Source organism: Podarcis muralis, chromosome 5, assembly GCF_964188315.1.
Source record: "Podarcis muralis chromosome 5, rPodMur119.hap1.1, whole genome shotgun sequence".
NCBI lineage: Eukaryota > Metazoa > Chordata > Lepidosauria > Squamata > Lacertidae > Podarcis > Podarcis muralis.
Window position 1 is genome coordinate 69,910,561 of NC_135659.1, and position 18,436 is coordinate 69,928,996.

General features: G+C 46.6%; 2 protein-coding genes across 2 annotated transcripts in view; both read right to left on the minus strand.

The window, feature by feature from the left end:
- DENND2D (DENN domain containing 2D) overlaps positions 1-8,603 on the minus strand; it is a 33,109-nt gene extending 24,506 nt beyond the window's left edge. The window contains exons 1-2 of the mRNA XM_028734682.2: positions 8,323-8,603; positions 1,431-1,612 (exon numbers count right to left, since the gene is read on the minus strand). Of these exons, the coding sequence (XP_028590515.2) occupies positions 1,431-1,612; positions 8,323-8,386 (246 nt within the window). The 5' untranslated portion in view covers positions 8,387-8,603. The remainder of the gene's footprint in view (positions 1-1,430; positions 1,613-8,322) is intronic.
- A 5,850-nt stretch (positions 8,604-14,453) lies between these two features.
- LOC144327828 (uncharacterized) lies at positions 14,454-16,381 on the minus strand. The gene has a single exon (XM_077929122.1). The coding sequence runs from the start codon at positions 16,283-16,285 to the stop codon at positions 14,783-14,785; it is 1,503 nt and encodes a 500-aa protein (XP_077785248.1). The 5' UTR covers positions 16,286-16,381; the 3' UTR covers positions 14,454-14,782.
- Between the last annotated feature and the right edge of the window lie 2,055 nt (positions 16,382-18,436).

Here is an 18,436-nt window from a genome sequence, read left to right on the forward strand (position 1 = left end):
AGTCCCTGAGCTGAAGACGTTTCTCCCCACCCCCTCATCTTCTAGGATATGATTTTAACCCAGAGATGAGTGCGGAAGTGCCAACACACTTGGGACATTTGCTGTGTGCTCTTTTCACTGCTCCCACACCTGCCTAGACCAGCCTTTCCCAATGTCCTTGCTGGCTGAAGCTGATGTGTGTTGTAAACAAAAACATGTGGAGGCACCAGCTAGGAAGGTGGGCCTAGGCGACGTCATTTCTGTCCTAGCTTAGTGTTTTAGGGAGTAAGTCCATGTCTGATCGATGCCATTGCAGGCTGCAGGTAAGGGTTTACCAGACAGAATGTGCCTCCACAATAGTAATAAGTAAATTTCTTCAGATACTAATCTAGAACTCTTCTTCCTGACATTCAGCTTTGCTACATGGAGGGATTTATTTGTTTTGGTATGGAGGAGCATTCACTCATTTGAGCTCCAACCCCTGCGGTCTGAAGTGGCACAGCCCAGACACAGGACCCAGTCAGCGCTAGGTCTAAAAGGTATGTAAGATATATGTAGCCTGCAACAAAGATGGCTTGCCCTGCAGATGGCCTAGGATTATATTCCACAGCCACAGAGACCACTATGCTGATATTCTTTCTCATGCCTTCTTGACACACTGGGCCTGATGTTCCTTCCTCACTCCATCAGCAGCATCCCTCCTACTTTCACAATTACCAAGGGAGCACTTTCCTTGGCACAACTCCAATGGATAGAGAGAAGATACACCATGAGGCAAAACACTGGGGGACACTTCAAAAGAGAGAGATTGCTGCAGGCACTGGTTTTTGTTAGCAGGATTTTCTGCATTTCTTAAGATAAATCAATTCTACTGGAGTTTTACAGACAGGCAAAATTTTGCAATGTAGGCAAAATTATGTGGAACTGGAGAGAAAGGCAGGCAAAGAGAATCTAAAAGATGTAGGATCCAAATCAGCATTTTTCTTCAGCATCCCCCTCCCCTGCCTTCATTTTCAGGGAATGCTTGGGCCAGCCGTCATGAATTGCAACAGCAAAAGTGTCCTAACATTCCAGTTTCCCTCTGTTTTGAAGCAATCTCTGTTTTTTAAAAAAACCATACTGCACTCCAACTTGTGTGTTTTCATTTCAACTTCTGAAATGATACACACATACACCTGCCTGGGCATAGGTTCATCTCAAAACAACAGAGAGGTTGGAGTACAGCAGCCTTCTCCTACTTGACCTTTGGCCCCGGTCACTGAGACTGATGGGAGCTGTAGTCCAAAACATACAGAGAGCACCAAGTTAGGGAAGGCTGAAGCAGAACCTGCCATCATGGCACTGCTTTGCTTCCAGCATTCATCCCTCCAAGGTATAATATCTGAGGAGCGTTCCTCACTAATGCGCTCCAGTTTTGTCATCTGGCAAAAGAATCACGGTGGGTATCTCACCTTTGGAAACTGATAGGTAATCTTGGGCTCATAATCTCCTTTAGCATTCTTTTTGAGCGAGACCACAACCAAATATTCAAAGAACAAGTGTCCTGCAGAGCTGGGGAAGCTGCTTCTTTCTCCTGGCCTCTCACCAATATCAGGTTTGCTTTCAGTAGGGTGTGCGTCCCGGGATTCATCCGCTGCACAAGATGACAATGACACAAAAACAAGAATTAGGCCTTACAGAAGGATTTGAGGGATACATAACCATTTCTGAAAAAACCAAACAGATGATGGCCTGTGCACAAGGAAAGTGGTCTGGGCACACAGTCACTGCCCTGAAAACAAATGCCTCAGGAGACAGTGAATTTGTGTACAACTGCTTCAGAATGTATCTTCCGGGGTCTTGATTGGTGGAAGCTGGGCCACGGCTATCAGTGGTGGCTGGTGCTCATTGGAACTGGTGGAGAGGAAGGTGGGGAGACCAACACTAGCTGGAACCACAGCCAATGACAGGCAGAGCTACCTCCTGACTGGTGTAAGTAAGAAGTAGGGCCAGCTCACCCATGATGGAAGGTGAGGCAACCACCTTGGGCAGCAGAATGCACAGGGGCAGCAGATCCAGCCTCCAAGGAATGTATCATCCACTGCTGCTGCCACAGCAGCAGCACAACTCTTGGAAGTGGGAACTGCCACCTCCTCAGCCAGTGTGGTGTAGTGGTTAAGAGCAGTGGACTCATAATGTGGTGAACCGGGTTCGCTTCCCCGCTCCTCCACATGCAGCTGCTGGGTGACCTTGGGCCAGTCACACTTTTCTGAAGTCTCTCAGCCCCACTCACCTCACAGAGTGTTTGTTTTGGGGGAGGAAGGGAAAGGAGAATGTTAGCTGCTTTGAGACTCCTTCGGGTAGTGATAAAGCGGGATATCAAATCCAAACTCCTCCTCTTCTTCTCAGCAGCCTTGTGGCAAACAGGGGGTGTTGCTGGTCTCCTCCCATCCTTGCTCCTAATGTATAATTTTGTTTCCCCCTTGTTCTGGATGTAGATCTTCACACACCCCTTTTTTCCTGTGTGTCTGCGTGTGCCATTTTGTGGTTCGCTTCAGGTGCCAAAATGTATTGGGCCAGCCCTGCAAAAAGGCAGGCGGGGGCAGGAGCTACTTGGCTCCACGCGCCCTAATGGATCAGACCTCTCTGAGGCTACTGACTATACCCACAATGCCACTGGTCAACGCCCCCCATGGTCCATATCTTTGGCACCAATGAGAAAAGGGGCTCTATGCATATACAACTGTATTTGTGTATACATCTTCCCTCACAACAACCCCTGTGAGGTAAAATAGGTTAAAATACAGTGATTAACCCAAAGTCACCCAGTGAGTTACATGGCCAAGTCAGGGTAAAATGAGGAGGGGGAGAAGCATTGAGCTTCTGGGAGGAAAGGTGGAATAATGGAAAAATAGAAAATGTTCACTGTGCCAGAGATGGGGCAAAAAATATTATCAACGCATCCCAGAATGCTACTAGGATCAGGAGCCAAATTCAGCAGAATAAGATTATGCAAACAGCCACAAAAATGCTAACCTTTGTACAAACAGAACGGGGCATGATCCAGCATAAATATGAGAGTAAGGCTACAGTTCTAAGACTAGTTACTGATTAAGCCCCAAGGTACTTCATTAGACTTTATGCTCAAGCTGTAAATCCCCCACAAGCTTTGCTATGTCTGGATCCTTCCCTTAGCTAGCTTATTAAGCAATTCTCACTGACCCATCAAATGCACACTTACCTGCCTTGTAAATAACCTTATGTTTTCTGAAATGGGGGGGGGGGAGAGCCCACACTAGAAGACTCTTTCCATACTTTGGAGAAGAGCCCATAACTTCCCATCCCTTGGTAAATTCATGCAAGCTGTAGCTTGAACCAAAGAAATCTCAAATTCAGTCTTACAACAGAGCCTGCTCCTTTCCTCAGAAACGGTTACAGGACGTGGAATGTCCCAGGGTTGCCACAAAGCACTTGTCAGGTGACTTGCGCAATTGTTTTCAATGCTACCGGATCTTGAGGTTTTACAGCTTTCTCTGCACAGGTGTTTGGTTGCTGCACAGAGGAGTGAGTCTTTCTTTCTTTCATTCATTCTTTCTTGATTGATTGCAGCAGGAAAGTTTAGATGGCTTGAGAAAAATCACAATTGCATCAGAAAGATTGGGTGGAGGAATAAAGAATTAACACCACCCAGGAAGTAAATTCACTTGAATGCACCCAGAAAGGAAACAGGGCAAACAGAAAGCCTGCGTCATTTGTTACAACAGGTTTGGCAGCAATTCTGCAGCTAGGGATCGGTTTTGGTTAATTTCAGAATCTGATTTTGGCTGCTGCTACAGCAGGTTTCCCCCCACCTGCTTAAACAGCAGCAAGTTCAAGAAACTTGTAGGCGGCTGTTTGCACAGGAGGAAAACAAATCGGGCCTTTGTTCCACACTGGGGAATTGTGCTTGTTGCAATCACCCACTGAGACCACTAAATGCTAGTATTAGACTGTGGAGACAGGATTGTTCTCCTATGAGAACAAGTAACTGGCTCAAAGACAGGCTGGATTAAGACCTTCAGAGGCCCTAAGCACTTAAAAGATGTTGGTGCCCCCAGTTACTAGATTCTAATTCTGTTGTATTCCCAGGATCAATGTATATCATTAACCTCTATTATTACTATTGCATTATTATTTTTATTGTTTAAATCTATTTCATTTATTGTGGGAGCCTTTTTGTGCAACCTGGTTCAGCTGCACCATTTAGTCCAGGGTAAATCCATCAATGGCAAATTTATGTGATGCCCCCCCTTCCCTTGATGTATATTACACCCTTAAAAGTTTTATTCCTGCTTCTTAAGACCTGCCTGAACTGTACCTTTACTGTGCATTTATTGCAAATGAATGTCACACACATTCCCCTTTGGGGGACCTTCTATAATCCAAATTATTTCCCTTCTATGTAGGGGGTCATCAGTGGCACAATTAGGGGATTTCATGTTCTGGATTTAACCGTTTTATGGTGGTAATGTGTATTGCTTTGCTTGCTTCCATTTGTAATAAGCCTGCCCTGCTGCATTTTGAGGCCATCCTTCCTGTTCTGCTGCGGCGCCCTGGGTGCCTACGCTAACAGACCCACTAGGTGCAACTCAATCACACCTGCTTCATCACCATGCCATCTCCCCAACATTAGCTTCAGTAATAAGGTAACTGTGAGCAATAGACTGCAACAAAGGAAATGTTCTCTTTCCACCCTCTCTTGGTAAGCTTGCAAGGCTTTCTCGTCTCTGCAGTTCCTGAACCACCAAAAATGTGGGGAAAGTTTGGCTGTTTTCCAATATAGATTCATTGGGCTTTTCCACAGCAAGTTTTTTTTTGGGGGGAGGGGGGGTTGATACAAACAGAGGGCTTCTTGCTACACCAGCCCCATCAACATCCCGGCTGGTTTAGAGCCAAGTTACACACTGTGCTAAAACACTTCACTTGAGTGTTACATGAATTTAGCAGCCACCAACTGGGGCTTACCACACCTTTGCAAAACAACCTCAGAAATGCTTTATTTATACACAGTTTCCTAATAATGGAATGGTTCTCTTTCCTGGAATGGAAAGGATCTGCACCACGAGGCCAAAATAAACGGAACCGATTTGCAGGTAAAAACATACACCCAATTTTCATAGTGCCCATCTGGTTAGGGCTGGATTAGGGATTAGTCTCCATTTATGATAGTATGAGATGCAAAGCAGCTTGCTCCAATTGGTGCATTCGGCAGTCTGGGGAGCAAAGGTGAAGATCTCTAAGCAGAAGGTATGTAGGGAGAACCCTTTCCGTGTTTGCCTTAGGCAGGTGACTCTGCAGATAATGAGGTGATGAGTGCCTATTATAGAGCATGGGATGTATGTGAGTATGCAGAAGGAACAGCTGCTGAATAGAGTTACTGTTCTTCCAGCATAACTGCCAGGGAGTGTTTACCAAGCTGGTTTCTAAGCTGCTATTTAGACAAGTCGGTACCTTATCCCTATAGAAATAAGCCTAACACACAGCATTTGAAATCTTGGGGCAGATTGGGAAGGAGTCTTCGTGACCACAAGAGAACATAAAATTGAGTGGCAGTTAAGCCCCCTTGCCCCCAGCTAACCTAGGTTGGTGTGTCTGGACAGGCATGAGATAGTTTCATACATGACATGGTGGCAAGTTGTCCGTCAATATGGACTTCTCAGTGAGTGTACCTGTATGATTGCAAGTGCTTGCAAACATGCATTAAGGCTTTTATGGAGCTCTGCACATAGCATGTGGCTGAATTTGGAAGACAGACATTTCATTCCTCTTTAAAGAGATGCAAAAGGTTTGTAGCTGTGATCGTTTATGTAGCTGTGATCATATTTTTCCTTCAAGGAGATAGAGGGTTGTAGCTAGTGCTTGTCTACTCTGAGTAGATCCACTGAATTTAATTTATTTCCATTACTTTTAATAGTGAAAGTAGAACTCAGTTGGCTCCAATCCAGAAGATATTATTCTCCAGCCAAATATGTCATTATAAACCCCAAACAAGTCATGGGGAATCTGTGTTGTTCCGGGTATTGTTTTATTACAGCACCCATCATCCCTGGCCAATGGCTATGTGCTGGCTGACCTGAAGGGGCTTGGAATCCAAGACTATCGGTACAGCCAAAGGTTTTCAGGCTTTTTTCAATAGTGTTTCCAATGTATGTGATTACACTGAAATGTGTGGTGCCTTGGAACGTAAATTGGGACTTGCCTGTTTTTAAACGATGGAACTTGCTCCTGTAGGAGGAAGAAATGGCCACCAACTTGACTGGCTTTAAAAGAGGCTTAGACAAACTTATGAAGGGTAAGGCTATCAACGGCTACGAGCCATGGTGGCTATGCACTGGTTCCATGGTTGGAGGTGGTAATGCCAGGTGCGGGTGGGGAGAATGCTTTTGCAGGCTTCCCACAGGCTGGCCACTGTGAGAACAGGATGTTGGGCTAGAAGAAGAGGAGTTTGGATTTGATATCTCGCTTTATCACTACCTGAAAGAGTCTCAAAGCGGCTAACATTCTCCTTTCCCTTCCTCCCCCACAACAAACACTCTGTGAGGTGAGTGGGGCTGAGAGACTTCAGAGAAGTGTGACTAGCCCAAGGTCACCCAGCAGCTGCATGTGGAGGAGCGGGGAAGCGAACCTGGTTCCCCAGATTACAAGTCTATCGCTCTTAACAGTGGCTCTCAGATGAGCCACTGGCCAGATCCAGCAGGACTCTTATGTTCTGTCCTCTTTGCATAAACCTGGCAGCTGCACTGAACATAGGGGGGCAAGATGCAATCCCCCCCTTCTTCCCTTACTGGAAGTCTGTGTGATTTGAGGTTATCAGGAAGCACATTTTCATATGAAACATCTTTCATGTGGTGGCGGGGAAGGTATGTTTCTGTTCCTCTTGTCAAACAAAAACCTTTGCCAGCCAAGTAATTGTCAATAGCAGGCCTCTGAGAACCACTACAAGTATGAAACTGGAGTACTGACAGTGTAATTGTAAAATGGATGCAACAACTGGAAAAATCAACGACAGTTGCCAACTTGCAGCCACACAATAAACTTTAGCAAAAGTTGTGGCCTTGTGGTTTTTGACTTTCTTCTTTATTCTGTACTCAAATGTTTATCTCATCAGTCTAGGGTAAAGTGTGCATAAAAATGCATACATTTGTGAAAATAGCAAACCGCAAAAGCATTATATTAGAGGAAAGTGCTTTGCAAAAATGTGTGTACAGTATTAAGAGAAATTTACATTAAAATGCTGGCAAAAAAAATTTTGTTTGGTTTTTAAAAAAATGCTAATTGGTGGAGAATTTAAGATTAGGAAACCAAAATTAACAGATCCAGTCATCCCTCCTTACCACACAATTTAGAGAGCCTCTATCCCTATTACAAACACTAATCTGCATTAGTTAATACTTCCTCCAGAAGTATATATTCTAAAAAGGCTACCTTTAAAATCATTTGCAATGATAACTTGGCAGGCTGTGCTTTTGTTCTCTGCTTTAATTAACCCAGAACAACCAAAGCCATCTGCTCTGGTACTCCCAATTATAAATATAATTAGATTCCTGTCCTCACAAGCATGCATGGTAGTGCTCTTAAAAAACACACCCGCCTCCTATTTTAATATCCCATTATGAGCATCAGGGGAATAAGAAGCAACTAGCCCATTTTACGTAATTTTGTCTACACCCCTTGACGGTGAAAACGAGCCTGAGGCTGCAATCCTATGCGCACTTGAAAGCAGCAGCGACGACTTTAAAGAAAACACGCTGCAAATGCGTCGATAAGGGAGCTGTGCGTTTCCGTGTTGTCTGTTTAAAAAAGCACTCCAACGAGGGATCGCCCTTCCTTGGGATTCCCACTCTTTCCCGGGGTCATTCCCGAAATGCCCATGGTAGTTACACCCATTTCCCCACACAGCGTATGCTTCAACGGCGCTTTCTCCCTCCCTCCCCAGAGCCAAGCACGCGTGGGGACTTTCCGACTCCTGGAGAGCCAGCCCGGGATTCTCCAGGCGTCCGGGAACAGCGCTGGCTGGGCTGCCCCCCGGGGCGGGCCTCCCTCGGCCTCTTCCTGGAAGCTTTGGCGGCGAAGTTCACGCTGGCAGCGGCAATGGACCCCCACCCCGCATTTCACACGCGGGGGCGCGCGCAGATACCGGGGGGGGGGGGGTCGGGCGCGCGCTTTGCTTTCTGCTACCAGGGAGACCTGTTGCCTCCGAAAGACGCGCGCGGGAGGCAGGCGCCGAGGAGACCCGGAACTGGCGCCAGGCTGACGGGCGGACGGCCGGACCGGGGTCGCCGGGTGGGGAAGCCCGGGCAGGGGCGCCGCCGCGGCTCTGCTCACCTCTCCTGGACGACCTCCGGCGCAGGCTGTTTCGGAAGAAGCGCACGAAGCTTTCCCCCGCCATGGCGCGCAGCCGCGCGCACTCCCCGGGCGGCCGGTCCGCCCTCTGCTTCTTCGGCCGGCGCTCAGCTTCTGCCCAGCGCCTCCTCCTCCTCCTCTGCCGCCTGGCGCGCTTTCGCTTTTGGCGCCGCCGCTGCGGAGCCGCCGCACACCTGAGAGGCGCGCAAGGAGCCGGTGCCGCGCGGAGAGGGAGGCGGCGCCCCGTCGCTCCCCAGCGGACGAGAGCGGAGCAGCCAAGGGAGCAGCATCCCCTGGAGGCCGCAGGGAGAGCACCTGAGCAGAGGTGGGGTGGACCCTGACCGGATTGGTTGGTTGGGCGGCCAGGGCCTTCCTGAAGGCAAAGGGCGCAGTCCAAACCAACGCGACGTTTACGCGCGCGGACGTGGGTGTCTTCTGCTGCCCGGAGACGGGGCGCTTGTCTCGTCTTGGCATTATTTCTAAACCGTTTTTCCAACGGTGTTCAGTGTTTCTTAATAACTCGCAGGCTTGCGAAAAAACTATGAGCAAGGTGGTTTTGCAAAACTTTTAAAATAATAATAATAATACAAGCATGAAATAAATACAGTCTACGGAGCAGAAAACAAATACTTAATATTACACAAACACATAATACAGTAAAAATACAGCTACAAAAAGTAAGAAAAGATCAGTCTTATTGAAAACGCACAATAGTAAGTTTCTCAGTTCCCAACTGCAAGTGCAATGTGCACACACTGGAAAAACGTAACCCTTGAAATGCACAATTTTATGTGGGTTTCATAGACAGTCAGAATTTATTGTGTCTCCCTTAATTTTCCAATGATGAAAGCACTGCTTTCAGGAGTTAAACTGGTAAATTAAGGGAGAATAAAGCAGAGCAAACTCCCAGAGGATTCCAGTCTCTTACAAGAAGATAGTCTTTTAAACATGTATTTGGGATAGGATTAGTCTGCAAATCTGTCTGTCCAGCCAAGGCCTTATGTCATATGCCCAATTACGCACTGATAATGAAAGTAATATGTTTTGTTGCGTTCTGGTGCATTAAAGAAGGGCTGTGTCTAATATTATTTAATCCACATATTCTGTCTGTTTTGGTGCTGTGGTTTTATAATGAACTGTCTTTAATCTGGTTGTAATTATTTGCTTCTTGGATGAGATCTTCCACTCCGGGAGCCACATATGCACAGTAACATATATATCTGAATGAATGAAGAAACTTTACAATGCTGGGTTTAGACAGACTGAATTTGCCATGTGGATAAATGCTCTTATGGTTTGTTCCAGCCAGTGTGGACTTTGCATTAGTAATGTTCAGAGGTGACTGTCCATTGAGGCTTGTGGGGCAGAGGGCAGGACAGGCAGAAGTTAAAATAGGGAGAGAAGACTTGACACAGATGTGCACATAGGGGTATAAGGGAAAGAGAGCAAGGCTGTGTGCTGAAAAAGGGAAATAATAGGTTAAAGGGTGGTGTGGAGAAAGAAAAAGGCTATTTGCTAGCATATGAGAGAAAAGCTGGATTTATTTCTGCAGCAAGGAAGGAAATCTGTTTCTCTCAGCACAGCAAATCAACCACACAATCTTGTTGTCATAGTTGCCTCCTGTGCTTTTTAACCAAAGCAACACAATCTAACTGGTGCTTCCCAGTGGATGGTGCTACGGTCTAAACCACTGAGCCTCTTGGACTTGCCAATCAGAAGGTTGGCGGTTCATATCCGCGCAATGGGGTGAGCTCCCATCGCTCTGTCCCAGCTCCTGCCAACCTAGCAGTTCAAAAGCACACCAGTGCAAGTAGATAAATAGGTACCACTGCAGCAGAAAGGTAAACGGCGTTTCCGTGCGCCAGAAGTGGTTTAGTCATGCTGGCCACATGGCCCGGAAAGTTGTCTGTGGACAAACGCTGGCTCCTTCAGCCTGAAAGTGAGAGGAGTGCCACAACCCCATAGTTGCCTTTTACGGGACTTAACCGTCCAGGGGTCCTTTACTTTTTTACCTTAATGTGCTGGCCAAGCTCCTCTCTCAGAACAGAACCGTGGCAGCTGCAATGTGATTGGTTGAAATTGGTCCAAGGACACCAATCAGAGTAATTTTGCTGCCCGAACTGAGAGAAAAGATGGCAGCCCCTCTCTATTGCATGTACCTAAGCCAACCGGACTGGTAGTTGAATCTTACTTCAGCCCTGGTGACAGGTAATGGGTGAGCATCTTCCACCACACCTGAGGGCAGCAAGCTAGTTTAGTGCACCACCCCAGGCAACCAATACACAGATCTGTTCTCCACTACCTCACTACTGCTAGCTGCTCCCCAGAATCTGCTGCCTGATTCAACTGACTCACTAAGCCTAATGATAGGACTGGTCTCATGAACAGAGTTAACGTTTCTTATGCTCTGCTACCCTAGGAAAAGGACCCCCTTTGTATGGGCAGTACAGCTGAAGTTTTCAGTTTGAAGAATTGGCCTGAATTCCCTTTCTGGGGAGACAATAACAGCCACCCACAGTGTGAAAGGAAGAATGGTCCCCTCATAGGACGCTTCTTGTGCTGACTGGGCTGGTAGCCAAAGAAGCAACGGAACATACAGCAAGGTCACTTTCCCCGTTGATTCTCAGAAGAAACAATCAGAAGGGAGACATTTTCTCTAGAGCCCATCAGCAGAAGCTGAGTAATTATTTTCTGTCAACATTGTACTGTACTCTCCTGACGAAATGACTTGCTCTCAGACTATGTAAATAGATAACAGGTGGCAGGTTGGGAATGCTTTGGGGTCACTCAAAGTCCTTGAAACTATAATTTATCAACTGACATCCATTAAGTTCACACCCATAAAGTGCATGCATGGTCTCACCCTGGCACCCGCTCTATGGAACATTAAGGAATGTTCTATGTGATGGAAAGCGATTATGCTCAGTCATAGTTACTCTACGATGCCCAAAGAGAAAGTAGGGAAAGTGGTCCCTGCTAAAGAACGGACCCGGCTATGCCCTTATACTTACCTCCCAATAAGTATTTAAGGTGCTTATTATTAAGTGCTAAAACTGTAGACAGTAAAGCCAAAGTGAAACAATGGTTGATGTGCTTCGCTCCATCTCCCAGTGAATCAGCAGAAGTGCTTAGCTTTGCCTGGGTTGTTCCTATACATTCTGCACTATACATTTTATTGTATTATACTGGGTACTGCTATACTGTATTTGAGAGCCAGTGTACAGTGATCCCTCAGGTTAAGAACTTAATTCGTTCTGGAGGTCTGTTCTTAACCTGAAACTGTTCTTAACCTGAAGCACCACTTTACCTAATGGGGCCTCCTGCTGCTGCTGCTGCTGCGCCGCCGCCACACAATTTCTGTTCTCATCCCGAAGCAAAGTTCTTAACCTGAAGCACTATTTCTGGGTTAGCGGAGTCTGTAACCTGAAGCGTATGTAACCCGAGGTACCACTGTAATGTAATGGTTACAATGCTGCCGCAGGACCTGGGAGAAGACGGTACCAATTCCCCCTCAGTTATAAAGCTTACTGGATGACCTTGGGCCAGTCACTATCTTTCAGCCTAACCTACCTGACAAGGTTAATCACAGAATCATAGAGTTGGAAGGGTTATCCAGCCCAACACTCTGCAGTGCAGGAATCTTTTATCGAGATAAAATGGGGAGAGGGAAAACTGTGTATGCCACCTTGAACTCTCTGGAGTGGAGTATAAATGCCAAAATAAATTAAAGTCTCATTGTGCACTGTTAATTATACACTCTACAGCAGTCTCTGTACTTTTCCTAATAATCCCCAGCCTTTTTTATTGGCTCTAATATGTCACGTCAGTATTTCTGGGGATATTCACAGCAACTCCTAAGTAAATTGTGTGATTAGAACTGCAGTTATTATTAGCAGTTCAACGTTATTTTGCATTTAGTAGTGGCTCATCTGCCACTTGCTTGTTGCTGGTCAATTATTTCTGTTACTTTTCATAGGAAGGTTTATACTCTTGGATTTAGCCTCGCAAACTCAAGAGGTGCTCAAATGCCAGCACCTATTTATTCTTAGTCAGGGCTTTCCCCCCCCAGCCAGAACTGATTAAAGTACCGTATTTTTCACCCTATAGGGTGCATCGGCCCATAGGGCGCACCTAGTTTTTTGGGGGGGAATAAAGAAAAAAAATTATTCCCCCCCCCCAGGCACGGGGCTGGGGTGGGGGAAGCCTGAGCTTCCCCAGCCCCCAGAACAGGCTGCTCTCCGCAAGCCGTGGGAACCCTCCCACGGCTTGCGGAGAGCTGCCCGAAGCCCGGGCGCAACTGCTCAGCTCTCCGCAAGCCGTGGGAGGGCTCCCGCGGCTTACGCAGAGCTACCCAAAGCCCGAACGCGACTGCTCAGCGTGCCCCAGGCTTCGGGATGCAGGCAGCTATCCACAAGCCATGGGAGCCCGGCGGGAACTCCCGCGGGCTCCCAAGGCTTGCGGATAGCTTCCTGAAGCCTGGAGAGCGAGAGGGGTCGGTGCGCACCGACCCCTCTCGCTCTCCAGGCTTCAGCGAAAGCCTGCATTCGCCCCATAGGACGCACACACATTTCCCCTTCATTTTTGGAGGGGAAAAAGTGCATCCTATAGGGCGAAAAATACGGTAGGTTTGGTGCTCTTGTGCAACAAACCAGCATCCTCCCCACTCCCTGCAAAAGATACGGAAATGCACTAGAAAGTATGGGGTATCATGACATTCTATAAACTTCCCACAAAGAAACCAGAACAAATGCTTAATTCAGCTAACCTCAATGTCATCTAACCTGTCTCCCTGCAGCCTTTGTGCAAACAAATAAGGATGAACATCCAGTAAGCAGGCATGATCTGAAAGTTAACTTAGTGAATTGATCCTGACACCACTAGGTGTCAGGATAACAACAAAGAAACTTCATATCAGCCAATATCCATATACCTCAACAGGCACCCTCGGCCCTCCTTGCAGGAACAGCACAAAGGGATTCCTTGCTGTGTCAGACCATCCTGAAGCAAAACACTGCCTTTGGAAGAGCTTCATACCTGAGGTGGTGCCTGTGTACTTTTATTATCTGACAATGTAAGGAAAGCAGTGCTGATGGAGCAGGTTGTGGAGGCCCTCTTGCCAGAGGTTGTACAACACAGGTGAGGAACCTCAAGTCTGAGGGCTGAATGCCCTTGAGACTCTTCCTAGAGACTATTCTCCCTCTCCCCAGGCCCCACTCTAACTGCTCCTGCTCCACATCCTTGAGTGCTTTTGCTTGGCTATAAATGCCCTTAATGTCTGATGGTGCCTCTTATGTGCCTGGATAGAGGATGGAGGTGTGTGTTTGTGTATTGAACCCTCAAGCTTTTGTGTAGTTGAAATGTAGCATGCAAAAGGTAAGAGTTTAATTCCCCAGTCCCTGTCTCACCTGGAGGAATATGTTAGCTGCCCTTCTTCTTCCTATCAAAGAGCCAGTGTGGTGTAGTGGTTGAGTGGTAGTCTCGTAATCTGGGGAACCGGGTTCGCTTCCCCAGTCCTCCACATGCAGCTGCTGGGTGACCTTGGGCTAGTCACACTTCTTCGAAGTCTCTCAGCCCCACTCACCTCACAGAGTGTTTGTTGTGGGGGAGGAAGGGAAAGGAGATTGTTAGCAGCTTTGAGACTCCTTCGGTTAGTGATAAAGCAGGATATCAGATCCAAACTCTTCTTCTACCTAAAGCCACCATGAGTAGCATTTCTCTACTCCACATGGAATACAATTCAAAAGGAGATTTCTGTAGCAACAGCAACATCACTCTGACATTTGACAAAGGGAAACTGGTGTGCTTATGTAATGGAAACAAGGGGTTAGTAGACAATTATTATTAGACCATTTCCCTCTTGAGATGTCATAACAGTTGTTTGCTTATATTATTATTACATAGTATCTCACCCCTCCCAAAAATGCAGATTTTTCCAGCTGAAATATACTAGTAGTTATTCAGTTTCTCAGGGCCAAACTAGGCATGATACAATTTGCTTGCTTGTTTTTTGTTATGTAAATAGCAGGCAAAAGGAAACCTGAGCGGCCTCAGGTTCATGGAGAATTGTCGAGTTGCAGCTCGGCATCCAAAGAAAAATCAGTCTCACACCTTAATAGGTTCCGAAATATAGCTGCTCCTAGGGCTAATGCAGCACAGCTTTTATTGTGTGAAATCAGAAAGATACAAAGTACAAGCCAAGCAATTTGTTCTAGCAAGCAGATAAGGACCTTCGCACTAGACCACGCACGCGATCAGGCCATGCCACGTTAGCCAATTATAGGACAGCACGAGCTGTTCACGCGCTGTTCATGCTCCAAGGATGCTTCTAGCTATGAAATCACCCTGTAACAATAAGAACCTTGCTCATGCTCTCATGTACAAGCAATCATTTTCCCACATATCCCCTTTTCTTGTTTATATTATTAGAGGAAAAGAGGGACCATTAGTCCAAATCGTACACTTCATTGCCTAAGCGTCTACACTTTGCAACATAAATTCCTCTTGTAACCCCTGTGGTGGGCCGTGGTCGGTACCACCATGCAGTGCATTGGGAAATCAAAGAGGGTATGCATTGAATGCAACAACACACCATAATGAAGCCAGCAATACATGCAATTACAATCAATAATATTTTTCTTAACCATAATCCATTAGGTAGCCAAGAAGACAACCACTCCCATGGATCAAAACCTTCAGGTGGATTCAAAGGATTATGGGCTATCATTTGTTCCATATGATCAATAGTAGCAGAGATATTGGTCGATTGATCAGTTATATACATGCAGCAATGAGAATGAATTAAGGCACAAATTCCACCTTTAGAAGCAAGGATCACATCTAAAGCATAATGATGTTGAAGAACTACATTTCTTATTTCTGATATTTCTTTGTTAATCATTTTTAAAGCCAAAATGGTGGAATTAAACAAATTTTCTGTCCAGTTTGCCAATTTATGCAAATCACGGTAATTCATGGCTGCACCTAAAGAAGGCAGAAGGGACCTAGAGATGGCTGTCCCTGTATATTGAGAAATAGGTGATTGTACTTCCCTTCTGTTACGCAAACGGACCGCTGGGAGCTTATCTATTTTATATACCAAGGGTACTACTATACCTAACGTGCAGGTACCAGAAAAGGCAGAGGGGATTTCTTTGTAGGCACGTGTGCCACAAAATAACCATAAATCAGATTGAAGCAAACATGTAGTTCTGCTGCTCTTTCTCATCCAGTCGAACCAAACATAAAAGTCTCTACACGCAGCTTGTTGTTCATAGGTCATGTAAGTTGGGACATTATTAATTAAAACCTTTGGTCTGCCACTCATGGTTGTAACATTAAGAAAACAAGAAGATCCATTAATGTATTCATGTGTCCAATTACAATATGGATAATGACCTAAAAATTTTTTGCTACTGTGATTAAAATGAAAACAATAAGGAGCTAATTCTACAAGCGATAGAAATACAGGAGGTAAACTTATGCGATTGTCCTTCATATTATTGCTAATCTTATATGAAGCATTTATAGGAATACCATGTAATAAAATGCCAGATCTTTTTGATTGAGGAGGGATATGCATACACATCCAACAATCAGAAAGGTTAAGCATAGAAGCAAAATGATTAATGTCTCTAACGTAAGTATTGTTAGTCCAAATCTGATGATAAAGTTCAGGCCTCCTGGCCTTCTGCAAAAAGGCAGCACGACGAAAGCGGCGTTTCACAAAGTTCACGGAGAGGCTCCATCCGTGTGAAGTGGAATTGTGGGGCCACTCAGGACGATGCCATATTGGTTGCTCGGGGGGGCAATAAGGGTGAGAATGGTAAATTATTCCAATAGCTGTTTCCGAGCAACCTGCGTGATATTTCGTGGCTCGATTATTGGCATGTAAAAACCACAATCCAGGAGAAGCCACACAGCCATTTCTGCAGATACAGGAGCCCATTGTCTTCTCAGGCCTTGATAAAGAAACACACACAACCTGCCCTCTGTCCGGGAACCATGCCAAAGCACAAGAATGAAACAACTGGAACACACTGAAATCCCCTCACCCCCTCCCCTGCCAAGAGTCCACAATTGTTCAAAGACAGTTTTCTGTACATGCTCAGGGGAACACATCATAGGGCAGGAATCCTGAGGGGGGAGAAAAGAAGAAGAGATCTGGGGGATAAAATCCAAGCGATGCCGGTCCGGCGAGGGCATCCTTCAAAGCCAGGTTCATTTCCCAGACAAGAGGCGGCAAAACTGTAACGATAAGTGGTAGAAACGGTGGCTTCCCAGGGGGAAGGGGGGCCAACGCGATAGGGTTGAAGATGGCCTTTCAACGTGCCAGGAAACACTGGAACAGCTGTGGAAGGTGACGTTATCCAGGGCACATCAATATGGCGATGTCTCCAACTGCAATGCGGGTTGAGGTCAGGTGAGAGGTCATCACCGGCAAACAGCGTAAAATACGGTTTCAAGGTGCTGGTGTCTCCTTGGGCGAAGACGAGGCAACAGAAGAGCGCCAAGGTCGAACGCAAGAAATCAAAGAAGTTGGACCCTTCCACTGTGGATCTGGAAGCAACCTGTAAGACACTAGAGGGCGCTGCAATATTTCTTCCTTCCAGAAATGAAGTTCAGCAGGCGTAAAATTCCTGTTGCCAAATAACCAGAGTGACCAATATGTGATCTAAGATGTGCTTCATAAAATTGACAAGTCCTGGCCTGTATCAAAGACGGGGCACTTTGTGCTGGAGTGACATTGCTGTGCGGTAGGTCTGCACTGCGCACGAAAATAGTCCACTTTGCCACATCCAAAGCAGGTTTTATCCTTTGCAGGAGTCTGGGACACGGTGGAAGACAAAGCTGTGGCTAGCAGGCAAGCTTTATGTGTCTCAGTGTCCACTGACTGGCAGGCTTTAAGCACATCTGCAATGGCTATATTGACAGTTGTCATCAAAGGGCGTAGTGCTTGCTTACAGTCCTCAAACGCAAGCTGGCGGACAATCAGTTCTTGGGCTGCGACGTCCTGAACTTGCCGCTTAAGAGTGTTATCCAAGCGATCGACAAATTGTCCATAGGGCTTTGTAGGGCCCTGTCTGATGCTGCCACCGCGCTCATTCTTGTCATCAGGAACAGAGGACAGGGCTTCTTGGGCGGCAGCAGTAGTAGCTGTCCAATACATGGAATCAAGGGCCAACTGTTGGGCAATAGTAAGAAAATTGCCTTCGCCAGTTAAGCCATCAAGAACATCAGTTTGGTTCAGCATAATGGGGGCTGGGGGTGCAGGGCCATTGTCCTTGGCAGAAGAATACAGTTCCTTTATGAATCTCAAATCAAACTGTTCGTGCCGGGCTGGGCCTCCCTCCGGGGTGGCAGGAGCAATCACAGGAAAGAGATTAGGAGTTGTACAATCAAAAGCCAACAACGGAGCGGCGGCACGGAGAGATTCTTGAAGTGGGGTGGAAGCGGTGCCAGATGCCTTGGGCAGAGGAGGTGGAGGAGCGGGGGGTGCTGCAGAATTTGAAGAATGCAGGGGAGAGACAGGAGGAGGCGAAGGGAAAATGTCCGGCGGTTTAGGAGGTAGGTTTGAGGCAGGCAAAGCGGGAGCTTGGAGGGCGGGCGAAGAAGCTGTTGCAGCAGCCAGAAGAATGTTTGAAGGAGTTAAGCACGACATAGCTTTGTAGACGTTACCCCAGGCATGCAAAACCTTGACATCAATCTGAGGATGATTTTGAAAGAAGTGTCCAATTTTTTTCCAATCGTCTAACTCCCAATTTCCGTCCTGGGGGAACCAGGGACAGTGAGTGTCCAGGGCTATTATAAGGGACTTAAGGTCAGCTTTCCGAACAGCAAGGTTGTTACTGGCCAAAAGGAATTTAAGGTCTTTAAAAAAAATTTTCTGTGGTGCAGAGAGAGACTTTCCCATGATTGCAAGAGTTGCAAAAAGAGCAGGGAGCACTTATCGGAGGGATCCTTAGGAGGATGAGGGAGGCGCCTTTTGCCCTGTCCGGGCGGAGATAAGTGCTGATAAGTCCGTAACGTAGTCCAGAATCACATTCACACGGGAGCTCTCACCGGGGATCCACTACGTGGATGAACGACGCGTCTGCAG

Bases quoted from the DNA above. Each gene is read 5' to 3' on its own strand.
- LOC144327828 (XM_077929122.1), bottom strand. From the start codon at position 16,285: ATGGGCTCCTGTATCTGCAGAAATGGCTGTGTGGCTTCTCCTGGATTG.